Here is an 11,528-nt window from a genome sequence, read left to right as displayed (position 1 = left end):
GTTAGCTAACTGTTTCTTATTCTAATTCATTGCTCAAAGTAACATTTCAAGGGGAAAAAAAGTAAAATGATCTTAGCTCGAGAACCTGCACTGGTAACCACCCAAGCATTGTACAGCGCCCTAAATCAGTAGAGAAACAAAAACACAAAAAATTAAAACAGAAATAGCACTCATGTTGTCAAAATTTCATACCTCTACTTAGCACATTAATTAATTAACTACTACAACATTATTTGCAGGTTAAGCCTCCTGTAAGATCTTTTGTTCATTTGTACCTATATGAGCATATTGATGACCAACTAGTTGAATTGTCACCTTTTGGCTTTATCATTGCATTGAATTGTTTTTCTTACCGAATCTAATTTCTTACTGTTATGTGGCAAATTTTCATTTCCAAACATCTTATATATATATATATATATATATATATATATATATATATATATATATATATATATAAAGCATTTGTTTTGGCTTGAAAGATCGGAACTAACATTTGGAAGTAATTTGGAATCATGGCTGCACCACTCTACTTTTTTTTTTTTTTTTTTTTAAAAGGTAAGCAAGATTATATTGATAAACCAAAAAGTAATACATAGTTAGCTAAGGCTAACCAAACAAACAAGCCCAGATTCCAAGCCCAAACAATGATAGTCCCAAGCAACCAAAATATGTAACAAATAGCCCAAATGTTGCCCAAGCCCTTCTGGAGCAACTGAAAACCAGTTATCCGAACAGGATGCATCACTAAGCAGTGGCAAGAAGAGGATTCACTCCTCCATGGTTAGCGAGTGTCTGGAGGCTTTGCCGGTGGTCGAATAACAAAAGCAGAGAGTTCCCAATCTTCAATTATACGCCTGGAAGTTGGAGAATCTGCGAATTTTGAGGACATAAGCTTCAGCCTGATCAAATCAATGACTTGCTGGAGCAGGGCATTTTGGGACAAGGATGACTTCTTAACTATCTTTCGATTGCGCTCCATCCAAATGTTATACATAAGAGACGCTAGGGCAAGTTTTGTAATTGAGCTGTAATGGACACCAGAGTTGGATTTCCAGTGATGAGATGCCCAGAGAACAAGATTCCGCCAAGATGATGAATTGATGTAGAAGCCACATTTTGCTTGAATGAATGACCACAGTGGTCTTGTGAAATCACACTTGAAGAATAAGTGGTCATGGGTTTCTAACTCGAATGAGTTACATAAGGTACAAGTAGTGGCATTGATGTGAGATGTGCACCTTCTATTCAGCGTAGGCAGTCTCATTTGGACAGCAACCCATAGTGTAAAAGAGAGCTTGGGGACGAAATTTTTAGACCAGACTAAGTGAGTCCATGGGATGCTTGGCAAGTGTTTGTCAAAATGGTTAAGTGTATGGCCAATTGAGAACTTTCCATTTGGTGATGGAATCCATTTAACTTTGTCACACTTCTCTGGACATGGCAAGGGAGTATTGTTGGCCTATAACAGATTTGGAAATAAGTTTGTAATGGCAGGTGGGAACATCCATGTGGAGTTGATAATAAATGAGCTCAGTTTAGTTGTGGTGTCAAGGCCAGTGTCAATTAATTGCTGTGGAGTGAGGAGAAGGTGGAGTGGACCTAGGCTGCACCAATTGTCAAACCAAAAATTGGTAGAGGTTCCATTACCAATTTCAACCTTGACAAGAGGCTTGATAGATGACCTTAGGCCAATAAGTCTTCTCCAACTCCAAGAGCATTGTCTAGGAATGCTGATTTCCCAAATACTCCTCCCTTTAAGCAGATAGAGTTCAATCCATTTGACCCATAACATTTACTTGAAACTAATGATGTGCCAAAAATGCTTCATAACTGCAACCTCATTCCACAGTGCAAGATTAGGGATGCCAAGCCCTTCAGCCTTCTTAGGAAGACAACAATGCTCCCAAGCAACTTTGCAGCCTGATTTCTTGAGGGAGGGCCTAGACCAAAGGAATGATCGAAACAAGCAATCCATTTCATGAATTATGGCCATTGGAAGGTTGAACTTGGAGCACCAATAAACTTGAGTTGAGAACAAGAGTGCTTTGATAAGCTGCAATCTTCCAGCAAAGGAGAGGTTTTTGCTAGACCAATGAGTAATCCTGAGGTTGATTTTGTCAATAATTGCTCTACAGTCACTTGATCTCAACATTGTTGTGATCAAGGGAACACCAAGGTATCTTACAGGAAGCAGCCCTTTCTCAAACCCAAAGAGAGACAGTATGTTAGCCTCTAACTATTCATTAATTCCAGTGAAGAAGCATTGACTCTTAGAGAGGTTGATGTGGAGCCTAGAGAGAGCAGTGAATGTATCCATGCTTGAGGGTTTGAATAGATGGGATGCTAGCATGAGAGAATAGCATAAGGTCATCTGCAAATATCAGGTGAGTGAGTTTCAGCTTTTTACATCTCCAATGGAATTTATATGGCATTTGATCTGTGAGCTTGTTCAAGATTAGTGAGAAAACCTGCATCACAAGAACAAACAAAAAGGGTGACAAGGGGTCTCCTTGTCTCAACCCCTTAACACTGTTAAAGAATCCATTAAATTCACCATTAATGGAAATAGTAAATAATAGAGTGGTGATACAGGTTTGGATCCAATTGACAAAAATGTCTGGATAACCCATCAATTTCATGGATTTGAGAAGGAAATCCCATGACACTGAGTCAAATGCCTTCTTGAGGCCAATCTTCAGTGAGCATCTAGGAGAGTTGTTGTGCCTGTGGTATCCATTAAGGAGCTCCTGAGCAAGCAAGATATTGTCATCTATTTGCCTACCCTGAATAAAGGCTGATTGAGCTTGATCTATAGTTGAGGGTAGGGTTGGTTTAAGCTTATTAGCAAGTAGCTTTGAAATGCATTTGTAAATAGTAGAGCAACATGAGATTGGTCTGAACTGACTGATAATGAAGGGGTTAGGCACTTTTGGGACAAGGGAAATATAGGTGGAGTTTACCTCTCTGAGTAGCTTCCCAGTTGTGAAGAAATCTCTAACTGCCCTTGTAACATCCTCACCAATAACTGGCCAAGCTTTTTTGAAGAAATGTGCATTATAACCATCAGGTCCTGGAGCCTTGCCACTGTTGAGGGAGAAAAGGCATAGCTTGATTTCAGTGTATGTAGGGATTAAACACAATAATTCAGTGAAGGAATTAGGTACAACAGGCTGGATGAAGGTCTGCAGCTGCTCCAATTCTTGGGGGGGATGGGGGTTCATCCCAAGGCATTGATGAAAGAAGGATACAATTTCATTCTTAATGGCTGCTTCTGTGTCAAGTGGAATACCATCTGAGGAAGTAATGGATACAATTTTGTTTCTGTTGCTTCTGGATGCAATGGATTTGTAGAAGTAGGAGGTATTTGAGTCACCACATTTGAGCCATTGGATTCTTGATTTTTGTTTACAGTTTTTCTCCTCATTGAGCATAAGTGATGTAAGGGAGTGGAGGAGATGTTTTTCTTGTGTCCTCAATGCTAGGTTGTTAGGTGCTGAGTCGAGGGCCATTTGGCATGAGGAGAGGGAAGCTTTAACCCTCTGAATTTCATCCTGAAGGGAGCTTAGAGGCTTTCCAAACTTGGATTTCAAAGGCTGCTTGAGGTTCTTCAGTTTGGAGACCACTTGGAATATAATATGGCCTGTAATAAGAGTATTCCAATGGGATTGCACCAGGGGTAAGAAATCATCATGATCACTCCAGCTATTGAAGTATCTGAATGGGACTTTTCTCTGTGGTTTTGGGTTTCCAAGGTTAATGATCATTGGGGTATGATCCGAGATACTTGGGGTAAGGAAGCTGCAGTAGGATAAAGGGAAAATGTGGTTCCAAGAATCATTAATAAGGACTCTATTAAGTTTCCTTGCAATGTTTGTGATCCCAGGACTTCTATTTGACCAAGAATGGAGCACCCCTGAGAAGTTGAGATCCTCAAGATTTGCAGTGTGAAGGCACTTTTTGAAGTCCATCATGGGTTTGGAAAGCTTGCCTTTGCCACCATGATCTTCCATTGGAGACTTAATAATATTGAAATCCCCCCAAAGGATCCAAGGGGCTGAGGAGATGGCTGAAGCTTTCTGAACAGTATCATTCCATAACAATTCCCTCTATGTGGCTTCATTAGCAGCATATACAAATATGATGTAAAAGGTGGATCTACAGCTTAAGAAAGTGGCATGACAATGAATGGTGTGATACCCCTCGATTTTAAAGTCACGGGTGATCAAGTTCGAGCACAGATCCGAGGGATATCAAACAATTAATATTTAAACAAGTATTTGAATACAAGATGAATTAAAAAAAAATAGATAAGGTGAAAAGAAAAAGGAAACTAAATATTAAATCCTTATTTTAAAATCCTCAAATAGAAATAATTAAAAATCCCATACTAAAATCCTCCAATCCTCTGATACCAGTAATTAATTAAAACTACAACTCGGGAATCCACATTATAGACCCCTAATAATATCCTAACTGAAATAACTGAACTGAAATAAAACTAATAATTAAACCATGAAGAAGAGTCCTACATAGAGTCGGAAGAGTGAATGACTGTCTCTGCTCGGCACGAATAATCTCTAAGACTGGAACTGACGAACACCTGAAAAATAATGGTGGGTCAGGCCCACAAACAAGTTCTAATCTACTACATCCCAAACAGAGACCCGATATACATACACATCCTAATTAATTCAACAATAACTAAATAGTCCATATATAAATATATACACACTAAAGGAACCTCATTAGACTATATAGTTGTCTCAACCTGAATAGTAGACAACATGCAAAATGCACATATAGTGGGCATGAGTACCTAGACCTACCAGGGTACACAACTACGCTATATTTAGCTACACATCCCTGGCGATATACGCACCCTAACCACTGATCCTGAGACTCAAGCTCATATCATGGCGTATAATTATATATGTAAAATTCGTCCTATCCAATCATCAAAATAAACTATCAAATTATTATTTTAATTATAATATGTCATCCAACTATTCCGTTGACCTGACACGAATAAGTAGGACTTAACACTGTGGTTAATCCGTTCCCTTATTTAAAATAGGTAGGACTTAACTCTTAAATTAATCCGTTCCTAATATGCCCACATCCCATAATGGTGCATTAATCCATATCATAATCAAATAAAAGTTTCAAATCCAAGGATAATGTCAATAATGTTTACATATAACAATCCAAATAAATATGATATAAATCATATACACATCATTTACATTTACTTGAGCAAAAATATAAATTCCAAATAGCATGCATTTAATTTACATCACAAGAAATTAACATGCATTTCAACTAAATTGTACATCTCCATATTCTGATTAAATTAATTTAAATCTAACAATTGATTAAAATAATTTAATCCAAGAATATTTAATTAATGTATCTCTTTTATAATTAATTAAATTCCATACTTAGCGTGTAAACTTAAATCATGCATTCCAATTCTTAATGAATTTATTAAATAAATATTTAATACTAATCCATCAATCAAAAATAATAATATCAGTTTAATATCACAATATTAATTAGTCTAACTTTTAAAATATTTAGCGTGTAATTAACAATTTTTTTACATACCAAATTCCTTTCTAATAATTTGAAACAATAACAAATTACTTTAAGTTGACTTTTCATTATGGCTTACGTAGGAATTGAATTTCAATTGCAAACTCAATGTAACAAATTGAAGATTCCTAAAGCTATTCTTCCTCGTTCGACGTGCATGGAAAGAAAACAAAATCTCATTACCATTTAAACCACATTGTGGATTTTCTTTATTAAATCAATTATCAATAGTTTCCTCGTTCGGCGCGCACAGATTTATAAAGAATGCCTTATGACTTTACCCACATATGCATAAGCTGATTGATTCATGCTAACATAAATAACATAAATTAAGTTAAAATCAAGGCTACCAACAGCGTAGGTAGAAGAAAACAAATAATTAAAATCCATTATTGAAATATGAACTAAAATTCCTAAATCAATTCATATAATTAGATTCCAATTAATTTATTTTAAAAAAAACCTAGAATTAATCTAGCATGCATAGAGTATGAATCAAAGGAGAAGAGAAGAATTAAAACTTGCCTTTAGGGATTTGATAAAAACCCTAACCTCCTTCTTCCCTTTTCTCTTCCTTCCTCTTCCTTTTTTCTCTCTCTAAAATATAGTACGTGATATATTTTCTAACCTCTTTCACAACTCTATAGTTATATATTTATAGGCAACTAAAATAACCCTAATCATTTTTCCATTCCAAGACAAACTAAAATAAAATAAAATTTAAATACTAAAAAGATAACTTAAATATATGTTACGTATAATCTATGTGTACTCTTTTTTATATATAATATATAAATATATATCAGATTAAAAATTAAGAACTTTCCTTATATATATATATATATATATATATATATATATATATTTATTTATTTATTTATTAAATATACATATACATGGGTAATTATCCGTACCCATTAAACCCCTTATCCAAGTAGTCCATGGAGCCCAATTGATTGATCAATTACTACTATCCATATCCAATTCCTCAAAAATATAAAAATAAAATAAAAATAAAAATAAAACAATTAAATTCCTAAATAAATACACATCATCACATACAATTCAATTTAAACAAATAATTAAATCAATTAAACAAGTAAACAATTAGTCAAGAAAATAACTAAATAATTAAATGCAATTAAAACTATTAAAATAATACTGAGACTATCCTTTTTAAATTAGGGGTATTACAAATGGCTTGTCTTGAGCATTGCAGAATTTGCAGATCAACTGCTCTAGGATTCCATAGGATCCATATCCTTCCCAGTGGTGAGTGGCTATAATTGTGTGCTAGCCTCCAGTTACTTGCAATTATTTTGTGAATTCTATTTGAATTGCAGTGTTGGACTTTTGTCTCAACAAGTGTAGCAATATCTGCTCTATTCTCAGTTAATAGAAACTTAACTTTACCTTAGTTCTGGGAGCTGTTCAAGCCCCTGATATTCTATATGGCTATTACAACCATTTGACAGTCTTAGTAGGTTTCCCTTTTGGGAATAAATTCCCCCTGAGGTAAATGATTTTCCTTGATTGCTTCCTCTTGTTGAAGCTCTCCTTCTTAGCTTTGCCTTTACCCAAAATTGCAGGCATGCTATTGGTTGATTCATCTTCTGATAAACTAGTGCAGTCATCTTCCAAAGGTGATGGTTGCTTCTCAAGGACTGTGGTTGATAGAGGAAAAACATCATTTCCAGTGATAGAGCATGGGACAAAATCAAGGGTTAAGTTTAAGGGGTTGTAGGAACTCAAATCAACTTTGAGAGTTTCAACAGGCTTAAAATAATGTGTGATGATGTTTTGACCTAGTTGTAAAGCAATGGTAATGTGGGAAGAGGAAGCTTGTTCTGTGGGGGGAATGTTATTCACATTGGAGGTGTGTGGATGAGTAGTTGTGGCATGCTTCTTAAAGGGAACTACCTTCCATTCAGATAAAGGTTGGAGGTTTTTTGTTGGGAGGAGTAATGAGTAACAGGTTTTGGTTGAGTGACCAAAGCACTTGCAGTTGCAGCAAATCACTGGTTTGTTAAGGTAATCAACAATGACATTGGTAACCTTCCCCGAGCTCTGGTGCACTTTAAGTAAAGAGGGTAGGTCTGCAGATGCATCAATCTCGACACAAACCTTAGCAAATCTAGTTTTTTTGCTTCTTTTCTGTGATAGGGTCAGCAAAGAGGGGAGCTCCAATGAAGCCAGATATATAACTAAGTCCTTGCTTGGTCCAGTAGTGAAGCGGCAATCCATACAGCTTGATCCAAATGGGAATAGAGGTGTGCTTAGATTTTTGAAAATGTGGCTCCCATTGGTAAAGAAAAATAGGTCTATTAGCCGTAAACCAAGGTCCCTCAGATAATACTGCAGTGCATTGGTCAATTGAGGAAAAGTGAAATTCAAAAAGGCCTTTCTCTGAGCTAGTAACTCGAAGGAAACCTCTCTCCGACCACAGAGAGTGAGAGAAATCTTTGACCATCCCAAGGGGGAGTGGTTTGTGAACAAAATAGCCAAGAATGCTTGTTTTGAGATGGGAAAGGCCCACGGTTTCAATGTCATGGGGTGGGACAATAATGCCATCAGTTGGAAGAGGGTGTTGTAGATTGTCCAATGGTAATCTAGATTGTCTCATGGTAACCTCAGCCCAAGATGGTTTGGGGCTAGGGTTAAGGGAAGTAGCACCATGTGGGTCTACAGGGGTAGTAGGTGTTGGATTAGGTAGGTTGCAGTGAGGGGGTTGACAAACTTTGGGGTTAGTGTCAGCCCTTATACCCAAAGTAGGGGATGATGCTATACTTGGACATACCTCGTGGGTAGAAGTGGTCTTGAGGCTATCAGAAGTCACAACTTTTTGAAGAGTAGAAAGGTGGTCAGAGACATTACCTGAAGAGGATGTTTTTGAGTTCAAATTCAAATTCAAACCTGGTGGAGCAGCATGGTGGTTGATGTGACAGGAATGGTGGAGATGAGATGGGGAACTCTGGTGTGAGTTGTTGGCTGTTGTGTGCTGATGATCTCCTTCAGGATGTGAGCCATTACCATTTGCATTTGCTTTAGCAGTTGAATTATCAGTGACATGAGCAGAGAGATCAATGGAATGAAGATGGTTAGCAGCAATGATTTGATCACTAAGCTCATTGACTCTGGCTCTTAGCGAAGCTTGATTCTTCAGCCCATCTCCGATGATACCCCTGAGCCAGTCCACCTCCTCAAAAAGGTGCTTATACCTGTAGTTACTTTTGAATTCCATGAGTTCAACACGAAGCCTGAAAATTTCATCAATCAATGACTGGGTGTTAGCAGGATCAATGTCATCCATAATATGGTTATGGTCATCAGTGAACTTTGGTTAAGGATTGCATTTTATGGTGGATGAGAAAGAAACTTTCTTTTGAGCTTTAGGTGGATTTGTTGGTTGTGGTTTGCATATTGTAGTGAGAGAGAATGGAACTTGTAAAGGAGTTTTGGTTAAGCTAGTTTGTGGGAGAGGTTGTGAGGGTCTATGATGTGGGCTGCATTATGATGAGAGACTTTTTTAAGAATTGAGACTGGATGTTAGGGTGTGGACTAATGTGGTTAACAAGGTTGTGGGAGTACTTGGTGGTCAGTAGAAATGGAGGTTTAAGGTGATTAGGCTGGGGATTCTGGTGGGAGGGCTGGTTGGGTTTTGGGGCTCTCATGGGAGATTCTTATAGTGGCTTTGTGCACAATTGTGGATACACCACTCTACTTTACTAACTAATAATGCTCAAAATTCTTGAAACATTATGGAGCATGACTGTCGCAACCACATCTAAACCCTAAACCTGGTTTTAATGATTCTATTATACCTTTTTCTTTAATCTATTAAGTTTGTCTTCCTGTTTGTGCTTTTTCCTTATTGTCTCTACCACCAAAGATTAGCCTGAGTGTTATTCCCTCTGCCTTCCAAAGAAAATTTAAAGGGTGAGAGTCCTAACAAAGTGAATGTGAATCTATGTGATTTATATCAAAGGGGGAAAAAATCTATTAACTTCTATAATTTCACTGCTTTTTTAGATATCACTTGGCCTTTCAAGCAGTTTAACTAAAAAGGGATCTTGTACGCCACGACATTGTATTAAGAGATACCAAAGAAAATAAAAATTCTTAGACTTTAGGCGTTCTGTTTCTTTTATTTAATGGAGAACTCTCGACTTGAACTAATAATTCATGACATCAATATAAAAGAAAGACCCCTTAACTAATGTCATGGATTATTAGTTAAGACTTAAGACAATTGTTATTTATTAATTGAAAGAAAAGTGCGTACTTTTCCTTCTGTTCTTCTTCCCCTTGCAATGGGTTAATTATCTATACACGAGTATGTAGTATAATTCTGATTTCAAATTTGACTTGTTCTTTTTTGGCACAGACTTGTTTAACATCAACCCACGTAACATCCTACGTCTAAAGAGTTATCTAAATATCAAAGTCTAAGAGTAGCTCCAACGCAGCCTTGTGGGTTGTTAAAATTGGGCCAGTCAGGGAATAGGTCGCCGTTTTTTGTTTTTTATTTTTTATTTTTTATTCTGGCCCAAAACAGTGTTTTGCCATAACACTGTATCTAAGGCCATGTTTGGATGGAAAAAAAAGGCTAAAAACAAAATTTTGAGTTATTTTGGTCTATTTAAATATTATACATAAATATAATGTGTGTATATATATAATTATTATAAAATAAAACAAAACAAAATAAAAGAACCTGAAAATAAGTCGAGGCTAGAATTTGATTCTATGTGCTTAAGCAGATTCACTCCGCTATGGTGCTAACGGATTCAGTGGCGTCTATCTCTCAGGATACAACAACTTTTACTACTAAAGGAATGGGCGAACCGGCTCGGTGTAGTACCGTCACAAAGCTGGATTGATCCTGGCTCAGAAGGAAAACGGGTGGCATATTCCATAAACAAAATGAAAAAGTAATTTTCCACTTTTTCTTAGTGATTGGGAATCTAAATTCGAAAGATAAGAAATGGAAAACAAAGTGGATGATCCATGTCTATTACACCAATCTCTTGCTCCCAGACTCGAACTTGGACACAGATACTTATAGAAGAAAAGAGAGGAAGGTGAGAATTTAGAATTAGAGAAAATGATTCTGAATTGGAGTGCTTTAGAATGAACCCAGTGATGGTTTATATAGGCCTCCCTTTTGGTTTTAATATTTTGGAACAAATATTTCTCACATTTTGCAAACCTATTTAGGTTTATCAAACACTTTACTTTGGAGCTAATTTATCATTCAACCGGAAACGGATTTGAGAAAGTAAATATACCACGTTCATCTCCTTGCAGAGAGGAACGCGTTTGTCTATAGATCCGAAAAAATTCTTAGCGAAATTTATTCAAAATCTCATCCAAAGTTTATATTTTTAATACCCCCGTTTCTAACAAAAATTTGCAATCAACTGTAAAATGATAGGCCTTGTATGTTTCGAAGTAAGAATTGTTTTTGGGGCACCATGGGATATTCCCATTCATTAGTACCTATGTGTTTCCTCAGATTGTTTTCCTTCATTTGTTGCTTACATAGTTTTTTTTTTTTTTGCCATTTTCAAGAAAAACTTGAGACATATACATATAGCTTTTAAAGGTGGATTTGTCTCACCGTGAGTCCATTTTCATTTCTGTGGGAAATCTTGGCTCCTAGAGCCCAAAATGAGTTTTAGTTTTGCCTAATGTTTTGGGTTTTTGGACTAGATACCTTGTCTATTGTTAACTGCCATTTTTTTAAATTTTGTTCTATACAGTATATTTTTTAAAGTTGAAACAAACACATATCTACAATATTGTCCAATTGGATCATTATTATATTTAATAATAATGACTCAATAAAAAAAGAAAAAAGAAAAAAGAAGGGGAGTATTTTGTAACTTTTTAAACTATAAAGAATGTAGTACAATTGGGCCATTATTTTATTT

General features: G+C 36.2%; 1 protein-coding gene across 1 annotated transcript; it reads right to left on the bottom strand.

Annotated features, from left to right (window-relative positions):
* Nucleotides 1-784: 784 nt before the first annotated feature.
* LOC132270018 (uncharacterized) lies at nt 785-4,013 on the bottom strand. Its single transcript, XM_059771240.1, has 3 exons — nt 2,472-4,013; nt 1,841-2,239; nt 785-1,462 (listed from the first exon to the last, which is right to left on the bottom strand). Exons 1-3 carry the CDS (start codon nt 4,011-4,013, stop codon nt 785-787), a joined length of 2,619 nt encoding a protein of 872 aa, XP_059627223.1.
* Nucleotides 4,014-11,528: the final 7,515 nt, after the last annotated feature.

Source organism: Cornus florida, unplaced genomic scaffold (assembly GCF_030987335.1).
Source record: "Cornus florida cultivar Cherokee Brave unplaced genomic scaffold, ASM3098733v1 CherokeeBrave_3.0.0_Hap2_Chr08, whole genome shotgun sequence".
NCBI lineage: Eukaryota > Viridiplantae > Streptophyta > Magnoliopsida > Cornales > Cornaceae > Cornus > Cornus florida.
Note: the sequence above shows the minus strand (reverse complement) of the source record. Positions and strands in the feature narration are given on the sequence as shown.

What these genes read in the sequence shown, in the direction of transcription:
- LOC132270018 (XM_059771240.1), bottom strand. Translation starts at nt 4,013, where the DNA reads ATGGAAGATCATGGTGGCAAAGGCAAGCTTTCCAAACCCATGATGGAC. An exon ending in TGTTTGTTCTTGTGATGCAG is followed by an intron (nt 2,240 to 2,471) that starts GTTTTCTCACTA and finishes ATTAATGAATAG; the next exon opens with TTAGAGGCTAACATACTGTC. An exon ending in ATCTTGCACTGTGGAATGAG is followed by an intron (nt 1,463 to 1,840) that starts GTTGCAGTTATG and finishes AATCTGTTATAG; the next exon opens with GCCAACAATACTCCCTTGCC.